Source organism: Peromyscus eremicus, chromosome 16_21 (assembly GCF_949786415.1).
Source record: "Peromyscus eremicus chromosome 16_21, PerEre_H2_v1, whole genome shotgun sequence".
Taxonomy (NCBI): domain Eukaryota; kingdom Metazoa; phylum Chordata; class Mammalia; order Rodentia; family Cricetidae; genus Peromyscus; species Peromyscus eremicus.
This window is the reverse complement of record NC_081432.1, coordinates 3,327,764-3,344,036: the sequence shown is the minus strand read 5'-3', so window position 1 is coordinate 3,344,036 and position 16,273 is coordinate 3,327,764. Positions and strand designations below refer to the sequence as shown.

General features: G+C 54.8%; 3 protein-coding genes and 1 non-coding gene across 4 annotated transcripts; 2 read left to right on the top strand and 2 right to left on the bottom strand.

The window, feature by feature from the left end:
- Window positions 1-5: 5 nt before the first annotated feature.
- Window positions 6-1,507, bottom strand: B3galt4 (beta-1,3-galactosyltransferase 4). The gene has a single exon (XM_059282424.1). The coding sequence runs from the start codon at window positions 1,284-1,286 to the stop codon at window positions 168-170; it is 1,119 nt and encodes a 372-aa protein (XP_059138407.1). The 5' UTR covers window positions 1,287-1,507; the 3' UTR covers window positions 6-167.
- A 679-nt stretch (window positions 1,508-2,186) lies between these two features.
- Window positions 2,187-5,586, bottom strand: Rps18 (ribosomal protein S18). Its single transcript, XM_059282434.1, has 5 exons — window positions 5,454-5,586; window positions 5,070-5,168; window positions 2,585-2,773; window positions 2,407-2,498; window positions 2,187-2,306 (listed from the first exon to the last, which is right to left on the bottom strand). The coding sequence occupies exons 1-5, from the start codon at window positions 5,454-5,456 to the stop codon at window positions 2,231-2,233; spliced, it is 459 nt and encodes a 152-aa protein (XP_059138417.1). The 5' UTR covers window positions 5,457-5,586; the 3' UTR covers window positions 2,187-2,230.
- A 22-nt stretch (window positions 5,587-5,608) lies between these two features.
- Window positions 5,609-15,116, top strand: Vps52 (VPS52 subunit of GARP complex). Its single transcript, XM_059282400.1, has 20 exons — window positions 5,609-6,019; window positions 6,766-6,850; window positions 7,497-7,549; window positions 7,662-7,737; window positions 7,906-7,973; window positions 8,187-8,362; window positions 8,856-9,006; window positions 9,852-9,952; window positions 10,045-10,177; window positions 10,287-10,344; window positions 10,824-10,957; window positions 11,290-11,445; window positions 11,881-11,999; window positions 12,438-12,561; window positions 12,800-12,895; window positions 12,979-13,086; window positions 13,247-13,312; window positions 13,914-14,025; window positions 14,236-14,354; window positions 14,511-15,116. Exons 1-20 carry the CDS (start codon window positions 5,930-5,932, stop codon window positions 14,655-14,657), a joined length of 2,172 nt encoding a protein of 723 aa, XP_059138383.1. The 5' UTR covers window positions 5,609-5,929; the 3' UTR covers window positions 14,658-15,116.
- On the top strand, window positions 9,301-9,411 carry LOC131894021 (U6 spliceosomal RNA). The gene has a single exon (XR_009374810.1). It is a non-coding gene; the product is annotated as a U6 spliceosomal RNA (small nuclear RNA).
- Window positions 15,117-16,273: the final 1,157 nt, after the last annotated feature.

Genomic DNA, 16,273 nt, shown 5'->3' with positions numbered 1-16,273 from the left:
CCCCAAGTCTCCTATCTCTCCCCCCAAGTCTCCTATCTCTCCTTGCCTGGGGTGGCTTTAGAGTCTGCTGTGAGGAGACAGATCACCACAGAGAGGGAGCTGCAGCCTGTGCACACTGATTGTGGGGCACAGGTCCCTGAGATGCTCTTTTCTGTGGCCCCTGGCTCTCAGCTGCTGCTGAGCCAGGCTATGAACCGGCACCTCAAGACACCCAGGAGTCCCTGGAGCCAGGAACACAAGGGCTCAGTCCTTTGCCCATCCAGTCCGCTCACCAGCCTCCAGGCTTCCTGCATTTTCCAGGGATCCACCTTGTGGGATGTTAGCAGGAATTTCCCGTAACAGCACCTGTCCAGGGGGTAGTGGGTGGCACCAGCCAGCTTGACGCAGTGTGTGGGGGCAAGGCCCCCTCGCCTTGCACTCACTCCCACAAAGACGTCCTCTAGAGGTAGAGGCGGCACCTGGCTGGCCACCCTCAGAATGAGCTGCACAGCAGAGACGGACAGCACATACCCTGTGCCCGAGGCGTAAGGCGGGAAAGGACCCCAGGTTTCTGGCCACAGCTCTTCTGACACATAGTGCCGGGACCCTGGTGTCCGACTGGGGTTCACCCTCCAGTGCAGTCGGCCTAGATACAGAAGTGGGACTGTCTGCCCTTTGTGCTCTTCGTGGACAGCTGTGGTCTCTTCCTGTGGCTCCTGGCCCTTCTGCCATGGCTCTGAAGGGCCCCCTCTCTGGATCAGCTCTGACACCAGCTCTGGGACATTGACATACACGTCGTCGTCCGTCTTGAGAATGTAGCGGGCCATAGGACAATATTTATTCACCCAGTTCAGCCCGCTGAGGGTCTTGAGGGTGAGGTTGCGGTAGGAATCCTGAAAGGAGGCCTGCAAGATGTCCTCCTGCGCTGCTGACTCCGAGGCTAGGTCGGGGAGGTGCTGTCCTACAGGTTCTCCCAGGAGGAAGAGCGTCTGCACCCTGAAACCCCGGGCCTCACGGATGGCGCCCCAAGACCCCCGAATGGCGTTCCTCTGGTTCAGGTGCTCCGGAGCTGTACACACCAGGATGAGCAGGAAGGGAGGAGGTCCGGGGCCACGGCAGGCCTGGGGGTTGGAAATCAAGAGGCGCGGCAGGGCCAGGGGCGGCCCTGGTGAGGCTGGGGCTGGCAGCAGGGACGCCAGGGATAGGCTCAGCAGCTCCTCCCCGAAGCCTGAGGGCCCAAAGAGGGTCCAGATGGTCACCAGTAGCAGGACTGCCAGGAGGAGGCGCCGGAAGAGGCTGAGGGACATGGCGAGCCGCAGAGACCTGTGGGTAGAACGGTTAGAGCGCCAGGAGGCAGGAGAGCGGGCCTAGCCGGCCGCTGCAGCAGAAACACGTTGGCCTGTGCGTGGGGGCCCGGCGCATCGCACGATGCAGCCCCAAGCCCACCGCAGTGGCTCCGGGAACCGCTCTTTTCCCCGAGCCGGTAGGCCAAGGTCGGCTCCTCCATTGCGCCCCTCCCCCACTGCCTTCCCATCATGCTCAAGGCCGGAAGTTGGGAGGCACACTTGGCCCAGCCCTTCCTGTTGTAAAGCATGTGAGGAACCAATCCGCCCATCCAGGACCTCTAGAGTGGCTAACGCATGCTCAAAACTCACCGGAGCAGCAGCATCTGGCCACGCTGTGACCACTTCTCAACTACCCTGTACTCCTGCCAAGCACGCCGTTATAGCCGGCCCAAGCGCCCCCTGGAGGTTGCCAACACCGGTGGCACCACCTCTGTTCCCGCGCAGACACGATTGCACCAACGGGTGGGGAGTGGCAGTCTCCAGTGACTTCCTGTGACCCAATACCAGGCAGTGCAAGGGAGGCGTAGGGCCAGTGCTCCCCAGTCAGAATTAGAGCCGGGTTATAGGGCTCAGCTCAAACACAGGAGCCCGTGGGAGGGACGTTTTCTTTTTCTTTCGTTCTTGGTTTTTGAGACAGGGTCTCTCTGTGTAGCTTTGCGCCTTTCCTGGAACTCACTCTGTAGCCCAGGCTGGCCTCGAACTCGCAGAGATGCGCCTGCCTCTACCTCCCAAGTGCTGGGATCAAAGGCGCCCGGCTGGGCGGGCCATTTTAACTCAACCACACCGAAGGCTTGCGGGAGGACCTCCTCCAGTCAGCACCCTCTGCCACTGCCACCCACCACATGGAAGACAGGGACCGAGGCCACAGGCATATAAACTTTTATTAACAGCAAAGGCCCAGGGACTCATTTCTTCTTGGAAACACCCACAGTACGACCCCGGCGGCCAGTGGTCTTGGTGTGCTGACCTCGGACACGAAGGCTGCGGAAGGAAAAGAATCACAGGTCACACACCAGCATGATGGAGGCAGACAGCACCAAGCAGCCCACTCGGCCAGCAGGCCCGGCCCTACTCCACTCACCCCCAAAAGTGGCGCAGCCCCCTGTGGGCTCTAATCTTCTTGAGACGCTCCAGGTCCTCACGCAGCTTATTGTCTAGACCATTGGCCAGAACCTGGAACCAGAGACAGGGACGCCAGCTCTACCTCAGACCCCCTGTGCTGTTTCAACCGACACCCCTGAAGCCACCCACCCACACACCTGGCTGTACTTCCCGTCCTTCACGTCCTTCTGTCTGTTCAAGAACCAGTCTGGGATCTTGTACTGTCGTGGATTCTGCATGATGGTGATCACACGTTCCACCTCGTCCTCCGTGAGTTCTCCAGCCCTCTTGGTGAGGTCAATGTCTGCTTTCCTCAACACCACATGAGCATATCTCCGCCCCACACCCTGGGGTGAAAAGTTTGGGAATGAGGTTTGGACTTTCAGCCTGAATTACCTGTCCTAATCCACCAATAACGACAGAACCTATAGGGAACCCAGCACCCTATCATTCCCAGATCACTCTTCCAGACACTAATCAGAAATGCACTCAGGCCACACTGGACCAGAAACTCAAACTCAATGCCACAAAAGCAGCCATAGCAGTTTGATCTGTAAAGGTTACAATCATCCGGACAAGTTGACAGCCAGGCCAATGTCCAGTTGCCAACCCCAAAGCGAAAGTGACAATGAATAGTGCCATGGATGCAATGTCCCTACACTCATCTTACAGTCCAAAAGGTGACCTCATAGAAATTATACAAGGCGAGGTCACATGTGATTGTGGCGCACCCTAAATACAACTGGGTAGTAGACAGCCACACATAAATGTCTGTGTTAAAACTGTAAGATAGGGAAGAGTTCTTTGAGCCCTGAGTGGGTTTGACTCTGCCTCCACCCCAACTTCTAGAATTGAATGAAGGAAAAAAAAAATGTTGTTCTAGGGGCTGGACAGTTCAGTATTTTAAGAGGACCTGGATTCCCAGCACTCACAACCCTAAATGCCAATTCTAGGGGATCTTGGCCTCCAGAGGCACAGCACATATGTGTAGTCAGACATGCAGGCAGAACACCTACACATGCCTGCCCCAGCCTCCACACTGTTGCAAGTACTGAAGGTGGATGTCTGATGCCAGGCTGGCTGTAGTGGTCAGGCCTTCAGCGAGACCTTATCTCAATCAATGTGTGGCCCCACGCCCAGCAGGCTTTCTGATTTATCATGAAGAGTTGACCTGAGCTATTTGCAAGTTTGGAAGGACAGGGATTCTGACCGTACCAGAAGGTCCTAGTAAGGACAGCCAGCACTTCCCAGGTCTGCCCAACCCCTTCCTACACGCTTCCAGATAGTCAAAACACCAATGGTCACCTTAACCAAGCAGCACCATGGCACCGAATCTCCACTGTCCCTCACCCTTCTTGGCCCAACTTGCACTACCCCTTAATCACACCTCCGGAGGACCCTCCCCGCAATCCCTTCCCTCACATTCCTAACCATCCTTCCCAAAATCTCCAACAAACTTTATTTCTTAGGAATCTTCACCCTCTCCACATAGTCAACATAATAACCTTCAGTACTCCGGATCTTCAGACACTGCGCACAGCCCTCCAGGTGCCCCGCCTGGTTCTAAGTGGACTGTAATTATCTTCCAATGAACATCAGCGAAACGCTCGTTTGAAAAGGCAGGTCACGGGCAGCACCCCAGGCCTTTCAACCCGCCAGACACTGCATTCACCCTGCCCCATCAGTGACCTCCATTATCACTGTTTCCCAAGTGCAGAAGAAAAAAAATCAAATTTTAAATTAGACAAACATTAAAAATAAAAAATGGGGCTGGAGAGATGGCTCAGCGGTTAAGAGCACTGGCTGCTCTTCCAGAGGTCCTGAGTTCAATTCCCAGCAACCACATGGTGGCTCACAACCATCTGTAATGAGATCTGGTGCCCTCTTCTGGCCTGCAGGCAAGCACGCAGCCAGAACACTATACATAATAAATATTTTTAAAAAAAGGGAAAAAAAAAATAAAAAATGGGAGTTCATACATTTTAACCAATTACTCCAACTTTGTGTCCATTTGACATCCTCAGTTAACCAGGCTTCTTTACTTTGATTCTATATAACATCACCAGTTTCCATTTCTCAGAACTAGCACGCACCTCAGCACCATCCATTCCCTAACATCTCACGAGAACACACCACACAGGGGAAACGCCGATGGCATAGGCAGGTCTAGTCCTTGCCCTCAAGGACCACACATACCGACAGGCAAGATGCCTCTATTTCCAAAATTACTAACGTTGATAAAAGTTGGTCCCCAAGAAAGCTCTTAGCTCTGCAGAGAGAAACACTCAAGCGTCCGTTCAGCCTCTGGCCTTCTGCAGTAAACCAGAGACACGTGCTGGCTCGATTTCAACTAGAATGAACTTGCATCTGGTCTGTAGACCGCCCCCGATGGACATTAACGTATGTTAATCTCTAGAAATCAGACCCAGGGGTTGCTGCTGCAGGGTGCCGCAGAGCACACACACCATCCGTTGATCAGGGGAATGCTTAGCAACGCGGGGCAGGACCACACTCACGCCCCGCTTCCCCAGGGCAAATGCTCTGGTCCGCCCTCACACCGTCCTCAGGCTTTTACTGTTAGGCGACTCTGTTACTCCAGGCCCCTCTCCCTCGCCTTCTCTGCCCGGCGACACTGCTTTTTACCTTAATGGCAGTGATGGCAAAGGCTATTTTCCGCCGCCCATCGATGTTGGTGTTGAGTACGCGCAGAATGTGCTGGAACTTCTCAGGGATCACTAGAGACTGGAAGAACACGGGGACTTATCAGCCACAGGTAACGGCCTGGGGAAACGCCCAGGCTGGGGGACAACCCTGCCACGCGGGGACGTCGGCCGGGGAGGCGGGGGTGCCCCGCACAGCCCAGCGCCCGGAAAGTCACGTCTTAGGTCGTCCCCGCCCGGGGTCGCGCTCCATCGTCCCAGGGAGCGCTGCAGGCCCGCAGCACAGGGCGGCCTCGGAGCCCGGACGGAAAACTCTGCCCGCCCCGGCTCAGATGTCGCCGGATGCCGGCGCGGGCTCCGCTCTTACCATGGCGGCGGCACAATCGGCGGCGTGTAGGCCTCCCGTGGAAGAGGGAACGGAAGTGACGCATCGCTCTTATATAGCTTCCTGGAGGAAGAGGCGGGACTATCCAGGAGGCGCGCTTCCGGAAACCGCTGCTCTCCCCGCTCTTCCCTTAGCGAGGAGTCGAGTTCTGGGCCTTTGGATTGGGGATCGTAACTTCCGGTTCGGTCGTCTTTACCGTCGTAAGGTTCCAGTTCTGGGCGTGCGAGCCGCGAAGGTTCCGGAGCAGGATTGTGTGTGCGGCGTTCACCTTCTCTTTGGCACTTGACCGAAGTGACCCCAGCCTAACAGGGGAGACTGGAGCCAATCATTTTTGCTCAAATATCTGGGAACGGGTTTTTTTTTTTTTGCGCCATACAAGACATCCTGGGACTTTTGGTTTTGCTTCGGGGAGCGGACTCTCCGAACCTGACAGCTGACGGAAGTGAGGCTGCGGGGGAATGGCAGCCGCGGCGACCATGGCGGCTGCTGCTCGGGAGCTGGTGTTGCGGGCCGGGGCCTCAGATATGGAGGAGGAGGAGGGCCCGCTGGTGAGAGCACGGGGCGTGTGTCCTCCGGAGTGTCGTCGGGGCTTCTCTCTTCTCAGGGAGGCGTAGGCCGAGTCAGACCCAAGGGTCCCCTCCTGCTACCGGTGGTGCTGACCGAGCAGAGTGGCTGATTCTCAAGTCCCACGGACACAATGTCAGCTTCCTATTCACGCTAGAATTTTTTTCAAGTGGAAAAGAGAATATAGTGTAAAAGAGTGAGAACGTGGGCTGGAACCTGATTGCCTTGGTCCCCTGCTAGCCCCGCCACTTGTAAGCTGTGCTGTGTTTTCCGCATCCTCACTTCCCACACCTACAAAAGGGGAGGCGTTATATTAGGACCTACCTTACAGGTCGTCGTTAGGATTTAGCCGAATGTGTAAGGGTGCACCTGACACACAGGTAAAGAGCTTGTAAGCTGACAGTTTTAGCATCTAGAACTCCCTAAGGGTGTGGTGTAGAACACCTGAGAGAACAAGACTTAGGTCCTAAACTCAAAGGCAGGTTCGGCTAATCCTAGTTTTTCTCATTTGAACACTTCCAGTGACTTCATAAATTGCCTGATTTTGTGACATATTTTCTACTCATTAGCCCAAAAATTAGATTTGAGTATGTCAGAATCTTTGACCCACTAACTGTGGCTCCTCTGAAAAAGCGCCCCCACCTCACCTGCAGGATTAGAGATATCCGGTTGTATTTTGTTTCCAGCATTTCTTTTTGTATCCCACATTCACTAATCTGTCCCTCTTCAGGGGGGTGCTTCTGGACTCCAAGAGCCCCTGCAACTTGGGGAGTTGGATATCACCTCCGATGAATTCATCCTGGATGAAGTGGATGGTAAGTGGTGGCCTGGGTGAGGGCCAAGTAGCCAGTCCCCTTTATCCTTTAGGAATATATTATACGACCCCAGTAGATGCCCCCCAATAGCCCCTGCATGTTTTTTTAATGTAGTATAAAGTTGATTTTAATCTCTGAATTGAGGAGGTTTAATTTCTAAGTTTGGCACAGTAAGAAATGAACAGTAAGAGAGTAATTATAGCGATACACTAATAAAATTGCTAGGTCACCATTTTTGCTCTTTGGGACTATTATTAAGTAAAAACAAGGTTTCTTGAACATAGTCATGTTCGGACAGCCAATCTGATCACTAAGACAGCTAGTGAGTGATTGACAGGCTGGCACCACACACACCATAGGTTCATCCAGCAGAGATGACGTAAATCCAAGGCGGGCGAGAGGTCCTTCAGCTTCTCAGAATGCCGTGGACTGTAAAGCTTACAGATCATGTTTTGGAATTTCCATTTAATATTTTTGGTCTGTGGTTGACTAGACTGTGAGGAACAGAAACAGAGGAAAGTGTCATAGCGACTATTCTTACAACTGCAGCGGATGGGGGCTGGGAGGGAAGGGGAGATTGGTGTATGGGTGCCCAGTGGGGAGGGGGGCGCAGCGCTGGACCCTCGTGATAAATGTCTCTTTCCAGTTCACATCCAGGCAAATCTGGAGGATGAACTAGTGAAGGAGGCTCTCAGAACGGTGAGGCTCTCCCCTATGCCCATCTGCCCCCACCTTCCCCTCGTCTGTCACCTTGGTGTCCCCTCTGGCCTGCCTGTGACTTTGTCCTGACTTCTCATTGTCATTTCCCCAGGGTGTGGATCTGCGACACTATTCAAAGCAGGTGGAGCTGGAGCTGCAGCAGATTGAGCAGAAATCGATCCGGGACTGTATCCTCCAGCAGAGGGAAGCCACATGGGGTTCGGGGAGGTGTGATGCAGGTAGCCAGTAGGGATGGCATCTCTCGGGTTTCTGTCACTTTGGGGAGAATTCAGGGGGAGGTGCTGCTGGTCTGCAGAGCTCCATGTTCACTGTGAAGCCCTTGACTTGTGGGTCAGACATCCAAGAGAGTGAGAACATAGCGTCTCTGCACAATCAGATCACAGCCTGTGACGCTGTCCTGGAGGTCAGTGGCCCTCGACTGTGACCCCTGACAAGCTCGGACCCGTCACGCCCTCTGCTCCTGGTTTTGTGGTTGTTAGTAGTTTGTGTCCCTTGGGCAAGTGAAGATCTCCCACCCTCCTGGGCTATTGACTGGGGTATTCACCCAGACACTTGGTGGCACACTTGTCCCCGTCAACCCTTTGCATGCCCACAGTGTTTTCTGCCCTCCCTGTAGCGCATGGAGCAGATGTTGGGAGCTTTTCAGAGTGACCTCAGCTCCATCAGCTCTGAGATCCGGACCCTGCAGGAGCAGTCAGGAGCCATGAACATCCGACTTCGCAACCGACAGGCAGTTCGGGGGAAGCTTGGAGAACTTGTAGATGGGCTAGTGGTACCCTCTACTCTGGTCACGTGAGTTGCTGGCTTGAAGGGTGATAATGTCCAGAGCAGGTGGTTGGGCTGGGTTACCTACCCAGTTTACAACACGGGTCTAGGCTGAGGTTTGTCAGGTACAGTCTAGAAACCAGGTGTGCTGGCTCATGCCTGTAATCTCATGCATGGGAGGTCCAGTCAGGAGGATTGCTGCAAGTCACCAGCTTGGACTGCAGAGTGGGATTTTGTTAAAAAAGAAAGAAATACATTCTAGAAATTAACGGATGGGTTAGTAATTCCTAACCCGCTTTAGCCACCATAGGATAGGACATAGGTTAGGAGTGATCCAGGGTCAGGTGTGTAGTGGGGGCCTGTGGGGAGGCGGGGCTCAGGAGTTGAAAACTTGGTGCATATAATGAGGGTATGAGATCATGGAGAAAGGTGGGAATGACGTGAGCTGTGAGGGCTGTGGTCGGGTGTTTCAGGACTGGTGAGGGTCCCTTCTGATCACCCCGTCCTCCCTGCTCCTCAGAGCAATTCTGGAAGCTCCAGTGACAGAGGCCGGGTTCCTGGAGCAGCTGCAGGAGCTGGACACCAAGGCAGCCGCGGTCAGAGAGCAGGAGGCCAGAGGTACAGCTGCCTGTGCAGACGTCAGAGGCGTGCTGGACCGGCTCCGGGTCAAGGTGCGAGTGGACCCTGGGGTCACTTCCCAAGAACCCCCACTGCTTCCCTCCGGGCGGTGCATGCTGGCCCTCTCGTTCCCCTGAAAATCTAGAGGCTAGAGATGTGCCTCAGTCGGTAGAGTGCTTGCGTAGCGTTCACGGAGCATGGGTTCCCTCCCCAGCACTGCAGACATTGGCGTGACGGCCCTTGTCTGCTGTCCCAGCACTCAGCAAGTGGCAGAGGAAAGATTGGAAATTTCAGAGTCGTTCTCTGCTACGAAGGGAGTTTGGGGTCATCCTGAGATTCATGAGACCCTGTCTCAAAAACCAACAGCATAGAAACTAAAATTAGAACAGTACAGAGAAGGTTAGCATGGCCTCTGTGTAAGGGATGACACGAAAATTCATAAAGCATTCCATACTTAAAAAAAAAGAAAGCCGGGCGTTGGTGGCGCACGCCTTTAATCCCAGCACTCGGGAGGCAGAGCTAGGCGGATCTCTGTGAGTTCGAGGCCAGCCTGGGCTACCAAGTGAGTTCCAGGAAAGGCGCAAAGCTACACAGAGAAACCCTGTCTCGAAAAACAAAACAAAACAAAAAAAAAAAAAAAAAAAAAAAAAAAAAGAAAAAACCTGAAAAAATAAGGCGGGGCATGGTGGTAAGCGTTTTTAGCCCAGGACTCGGGAGACAGAGGCAGGCGGACCTCTCTGAGTTCCAGGTCTACCCAGAGAGACCCTTACTCAACCAACAAAACATGAAACAACCAAAGTATTCTCTCCCTTCCCTTTACCTTCACGTCTGTCCCCTCCTTGCTTCCTCCACACGGTCAAAGCCCGCAACTTCATGGCCTGTTTGTCCCCACATCTAGGCAGTGACAAAGATCCGCGAGTTCATCCTCCAGAAGATTTATTCATTCAGAAAGCCCATGACCAACTATCAGATCCCCCAGACAGCCCTGCTGAAGTACAGGTCGCCACCCCGGCACGGGCACAGGGTGGCTTGTGAGCTTCTCAGCAGCCAGCATGGACGTCCAGGGGTCTGACTCGCCCTGGCCCTTCCAGGTTTTTCTATCAGTTCCTGTTGGGCAACGAGCGAGCAACAGCCAAGGAGATCAGGGATGAATACGTGGAGACGCTGAGCAAGATCTACCTGTCTTACTTCCGCTCCTACCTGGGGCGGCTCATGAAAGTGCAGGTGAGCCAGGCAGGGAGAGGTGTCCCTAAGAGTGGCTTGGAGGAGGGATGGAGCTCCCCACCTGCTGGTGGGGAGGAGCCATGATTCAGCTCTCTGTTATTTTCCCTAGTACGAGGAAGTTGCCGAGAAAGACGATCTAATGGGTGTGGAAGACACAGCAAAGAAAGATATCCTGGATCAGCTGGGCGGTGGTGGCGCACGCATTTAATCCCAGCACCTGGGAGGCAGAGCCAGGCAGATCTCTGATTTCGAGGCCAGCCTGGTCTACAGAGTGACATTCAGGACAGGCACCAAAACTACACAGAGAAACCCTGTCTTGAAAAACCAAAAAAAAAAAAAGAGAGAAAGATGTCCTGGATCAAGGAGCCTCAGGCTAGGCTCACAGGGGGGTGCCTGGCCCCAGCCAAAGGGTTCTGCTTTTCACCCTCTCTGTGGGGTGGAACCTCTGAGGATGTGAGAGCCAGAGCTTCCCCTCCCAGAGGGTTTTAGACTCCCTGACGCCCATTTACAGGTGTCAGGTGAAGCAAGGCCCTGGTTCTGGAAAGGGGTGTCCAGGTCATAGTTAGCTTCTGGGGTCCCTCAGGTCTTGGCTCCATGGGCCTGGTGTGGTCAGTCTCGGTGATTTCCCTGACTCTGACCTGGTCACGATTCTTCTCGAAGCCGTCCCTCCGAAGCAGGAACACCATCTTCACCCTGGGCACCCGTGGTGCTGTCATCTCCCCCACTGAGCTCGAGGCCCCCATCCTGGTGCCCCACACTGCCCAGCGTGGAGAGCAGAGGGTAAGACGAGGCTACCCCTCTGTGGACGGGGATCAATCCCCTCAGGTGTCAGAGTGGACTTTGGGGGCCCCCGGCCTGCTGTGATGTGGGGGGCTAGGAGCCATGGACTGCGAGGCACACAGAGGGAGACTGTCAGTGGTTGAAGTGGATGTGGGGGAGCAGCAGCCGGTGGGGAGGGCTTTCCTGTGTCCTGGCCCCTCTTCAGTGCCTGTTCAGGGCGCCCCTCCTGTCCTGGAGGTGAGGTGTGTGGGGTCTTCTGAGCTCTCGTTCCTGGATATGCTGAGGCCCCACATCCACGGGGCGTGTCCGACCCCACCCTCTCTGTCCCATAGTATCCGTTCGAGGCTCTCTTCCGCAGCCAGCACTACGCCCTCCTCGACAATTCTTGCCGTGAATATCTTTTCATCTGTGAATTCTTTGTCGTATCTGGCCCAGCTGCTCATGACCTGTTCCATGCTGTCATGGGCCGCACACTCGCCATGACTCTGGTAAGTCCCGGATTCTGTCTTTTACCCTCCATTCTCAGGGCTCATTCACATCCACTGGGGTCACAAGCGGCGGTATTGAAAGCAGGGATGTCCCGTTCTAAAGAGTGTAAACCTTTATCTCACAACATGACCCCCTAGGGAACCCTCAGAACTTGGGGATCCTGGTACTTCCTCTGTGCTTTTCCACAGCGGAGAGTAACACCTCTAAATCCTGGCCCTTTACCTCCATCCCAAGCTCAGCCCTGGCTTCTGCTGGGAGGAACTTACAGAGTTGAGGCCAGTGAGCAAGTCAGGGCCCCCCAGAGGTGCCTGTGGACAGGGAAGGAGGGGGTCTCCCTAGCCAGTGCCTTGTCCTGTAGAAATGTCCATCCATTTGCTCCCAGCCACCCGAACAGCAAACTGACATTCCATTGCCTGCCTGTTGCTGTACCACAGAAACACCTGGAGTCCTACCTGGCCGACTGCTACGACGCCATTGCTGTTTTCCTCTGTATCCACATTGTTCTCCGATTCCGCAACATCGCGGCCAAGAGGGATGTCCCTGCCCTGGACAGGTCACTGAGCGCTGGTCCTGGGTGCCTACAGGCTTCAGCTTTTTTTTTTTTTTTTTTTTTTTTTTTTGGTTTTTCAAGACAGGGTTTCTCTGTATGGCTTTGGTGCCTGGATCTCGCTCTGTAGACCAGGCTGGCCTCAAACTCACAGAGATCCACCTGGCTCTGCCTCCTGAGTGCTGGGATTAAAGGCTTGCGCGACCACCGCCTGGCCAAGCTTCAGCTTTTTATCTTACACAGACAACTCCACCCTGACCCTGACTTCCTCACCTGACATCCTTCCCCCTCCTGTGTGTGTCCCAGAGGCAACATTGGTCACACACACACACACACACACACACACACACACACACACACGCTCACCATTCCCCTGAAGGGCTGCACTCCCCTGGCCTGCCAGTACTCCAGCCAGCTGACCTGTGATTCTGATTAAGCCTGCAGGTACTGGGAGCAGGTACTTGCCTTGCTGTGGCCTCGGTTTGAGCTGATCCTGGAGATGAATGTCCAGAGTGTCCGCAGCACCGACCCCCAGCGCCTTGGAGGCCTGGACACTCGGCCCCACTATGTGAGGGCGGGTGAGGGAAACAAGGGGATCTTGTGGTCACACTCAGTGGTGGGGTGGTCACACTCAGTGGTGGGGTGGTCACACTTAGTGGTGGGGTGGTCACACTCAGTGGTGGGGTGGTCACACTCAGTGGTGGGGTGGTCACCGCAGGAGGAAGGACTGGGGACAGGAGTTGCAGAGGCAGCTGGGAGGTTGTGTCTGCCAGGCAGGCTGATGGAGTCTTCCCGCCTGCTCCTAGATCACACGCCGCTATGCTGAGTTCTCCTCTGCCCTTGTGAGCATCAACCAGACCATCCCCAATGAGCGCACCCTGCAGCTGCTGGGACAGCTACAGGTGGGGTGGCAGGACAGACTTCCCTCAGGGGGCGGGGCCTGTGATCTGGCTTTCTCCTTCCTGCCTCTGTGTGGCTTTTGCAGGTGGAGGTGGAGAATTTTGTCCTCCGAGTGGCTGCTGAGTTCTCCTCCAGGAAGGAGCAGCTTGTGTTTCTGATCAACAACTACGACATGATGCTGGGTGTGCTGATGGTAATGCTGCTACCCGCGGGGTCTCCAGGGCTGTCAGCCTCACAGTTCAGTGCCTTAGCAGTGTCTGCAGTGTGGGCTGACGGGGTGGGGTGGTGGTGAGGGGGTTGGGTGTGCTGGCCTGAGACTGCTCCCAAGTTCCTCCTCCCTGTGTCCTCCTCAGGAGCGGGCAGCTGAGGACAGCAAGGAGGTGGAGAGTTTCCAGCAGCTGCTCAATGCTCGCACACAGGTAGGGCCTGGGCGCGGCAGGGAGACCTGGTGCTGCTGGGCTGACCTCAGTGTGCAGTCATTACGACTCACTGCCTTGTTGCTCGTCTGTTTCACTTAATTTTTCTATGATATTAATAACTTAAAAGCAAAATAAAACTGTAACTGTGTATGTATGTGTGTGCACATGTCAAAACCAGTTCTGCTTTGCAGGGGATGATTAGTGTGTCTATATGTGTGTCTGTGTGTGTCTATGTGTGTATCTGTGTGCCTATGTGTGTGTGTCTGTGTTATATGTATGTGTGATTGCATGTGCAGCACATGTCTTGAAGCACATGGAGTCAGAGGACAACTTCAGGACTGGGCTCCTCTCTTGCTTCTCCGCTTTGTGTTCTGGGCACCAGTGGCAAGCTCTTCCCCCTGAGCCAGCTCATTGGCTCTTGGTGTTGGAAGAGGCAATCCTTGGGGACTTCCTCTACACCTTGTGAGACCACCACCTAAAAGTGGAAGCTCACGGAGGCCGGCTGCTCTGTGGAGTGTCACCTCCTAGTCGTCCCAGTCCAGGATGGGGGTCCTTTGTCCCCAGGACTCCTGACTCTGTTCGGACTTGCATGTCTCTCTAGGAATTCATTGAAGAGCTGCTGTCTCCCCCCTTCGGGGGTCTGGTGGCGTTTGTGAAGGAGGCTGAAGGTTTGATTGAGCGTGGACAGGCCGATCGACTTCGGGGGGAAGAAGGTATGAGGCTGTGGTCAGGGACTGTGGGGAGGTGACTGGAAAGGACCGTGAGGTGCAGCTTACAGTTGGCACAGCGGGGGAGACCTGGCTGGGGGGTAGCAGGAAAGCCGGGCTTGATGGTGAGCATGGCTGTGCCCTGGGCGGGCCTTGCCGAGGCGGATGGCCCCCAGGCCTGGTCACTCTCTGACACTCCCTGTCCTCCTGTGGCAGCCCGAGTCACTCAGCTGATCCGCGGTTTTGGTAGTTCCTGGAAGGCCTCAGTGGAGTCTCTGAGTCAGGACGTAATGCGGAGTTTCACCAACTTTCGAAATGGAACCAGCATCATCCAGGTGCCTGCCACCCCCAGCCTTTTGCCGGGTCCCATGCTTGGTTGTTTTCTCGGTCTTTCCTTTGGGAAGGTCAGCGACCAGCTGTGTCTGAGCTCCGCTGAAGCTCTGACCGTCCTGCCCCGGTCTGTCTGACCCCCGACTCTCCTCTGTGTGCAGGGGGCGCTGACCCAGCTGATCCAGCTCTACCATCGCTTCCACCGGGTGCTGGCACAGCCACAGCTCCGGGCGCTGCCGGCCAGGGCGGAGCTCATCAACATTCATCACCTCATGGTGGAGCTCAAGAAACACAAGCCCAACTTCTGACTGGTCCCTGGGCTGGCGGCTCCCATGCGCTCTGAATGTCACACACTGACACTGGGACCTGATGGATCCCACGGGCTGTGCATGTCACACACCGTCACCTGGGTCCCTTTCCCTTCCTGTTGTCTCTCAGGCTTCCACACTCCTCACCGGCCTCCACTGCAGGACTCTGCCTCAGCAGAGTGTGTGCAAGTCTGTTTCTTCCTGGACTTGGAGGCGACGTTATCATTCCCGGTCCCTGTCACCTCCTCCCCTGTGCGTTCACACCTGTGAAAGCTTCCACACCTCAGTCTCTGATCGACTCTCAGCTCTTAGGACAGAGCAGTAGAGGCTGCCTCCCCTCTCTTGTACCTTGTTGATCTGCGGTCTCCACTTGAACACTAACCCATCACCTCCTGGCTGGGGGCTCAGGCTGTCTGTCTGTCTGTCTGTAGGCAATAATAAGCACTTAATGTACTGTGACAGCGTCCCCTTCGTTTGTCCTGACATCTTCAAGTTCTCTGGCATTTCTTTCCTGTAGACCTATCTGGTTCCCATCCTGGGGGGGGCGTCAGAAAGAAGGCGGGGTGGTAACCTCGGTCCCTCACTGTTTCTGACCCAGGGGTGGCTGGGTTGTTTAGGAGGGGACTGCTCTGTAGCTCTCCAGGAAGGTGGCACATGCCACAAGGCCTGGGGACATGGACAGCTTTGGGCCCTGTCCTGAGGCTACCGTGGGAAAAGTCCACATGACTCTGGGATTGTCTGTCTCGGCCCCTAAGTGGCTGTCACAGGTCCTCTGGGGCGGAGGCCCTGCACCCCTGCACCCTTACATGGGGCTGGGGTGGACCTGGCTCCAGAGCACACGTCCTGTCATTTCCATTTGTCCCTTCCTGCTGCCCTGCTGATGTGCTGTGTGAACTGTAGAGCAGAGCTTCTCAACCTTCCTGACGCTGCAACCCTTTGATACATTTCCTCACATTGTGGGGACCCCAACCACAAAATTATTTTCATTGCTATGCCATAATTAATTTTGCTACTGCTATGAATCCTAATGTAAATATCTGTGTTTTCTGATGGTCTTAAGCAACCCCTAGGAAAGGGGTCGTGACCCACAGTTTGAGAACCACTGCTCTAGAATGAAGGAACATCCTTGACCAAGTCTTTTGGGGGTTTTCAAGACAGAGTTTCTCTGTGCAGCCCTGGCTGTCCTGGAACTCACTCTGTAGGCCAGGCTGGCCTTGAACTCAAAGCTCACCTGCCTCTGCCTCCCAAGCACTTGGACTAAAGGCGTGTGCCACCACCATCCAGCAACTGTGACCAAGCTTCAAAGGCCAGTATGGTTTGTAGACCTGTAATCCCAGCTAATTGGGAGACTGAGGCATGGGATGGAAAGCCTGCTTGGGTTACAGAGTAAGTTCAAGGCCAGCCTGGACCAGGTCTTAAAAGTAAAAGTGCTGGTGGAGAGATGGCCCAGTGGTTAAGGGCACTGGCTGTTCTTCCAGAGGTCCTGAGTTCAATTCCCAGCACCACATGATGGCTCACAGCCATGCATAATGAGATCTGGTGCCCTCTTCTGACATGAATGTGTATGTGCTCTAGACCATTGTATACATGAGATAAATAAATCTTAAAACAATTTA

What these genes read in the sequence shown, in the direction of transcription:
- B3galt4 (XM_059282424.1), bottom strand. Translation starts at nt 1,286, where the DNA reads ATGTCCCTCAGCCTCTTCCGGCGCCTCCTCCTGGCAGTCCTGCTACTG.
- Rps18 (XM_059282434.1), bottom strand. An exon ending in TTGCCATCACTGCCATTAAG is followed by an intron (nt 2,774 to 5,069) that starts GTAAAAAGCAGT and finishes TTTTCACCCCAG; the next exon opens with GGTGTGGGGCGGAGATATGC. An exon ending in GGGCTGCGCCACTTTTGGGG is followed by an intron (nt 2,307 to 2,406) that starts GTGAGTGGAGTA and finishes TTCCTTCCGCAG; the next exon opens with CCTTCGTGTCCGAGGTCAGC.
- Vps52 (XM_059282400.1), top strand. Translation starts at nt 5,930, where the DNA reads ATGGCAGCCGCGGCGACCATGGCGGCTGCTGCTCGGGAGCTGGTGTTG. An exon ending in CATCCTGGATGAAGTGGATG is followed by an intron (nt 6,851 to 7,496) that starts GTAAGTGGTGGC and finishes GTCTCTTTCCAG; the next exon opens with TTCACATCCAGGCAAATCTG. An exon ending in TCGACTTCGGGGGGAAGAAG is followed by an intron (nt 14,026 to 14,235) that starts GTATGAGGCTGT and finishes CTCCTGTGGCAG; the next exon opens with CCCGAGTCACTCAGCTGATC.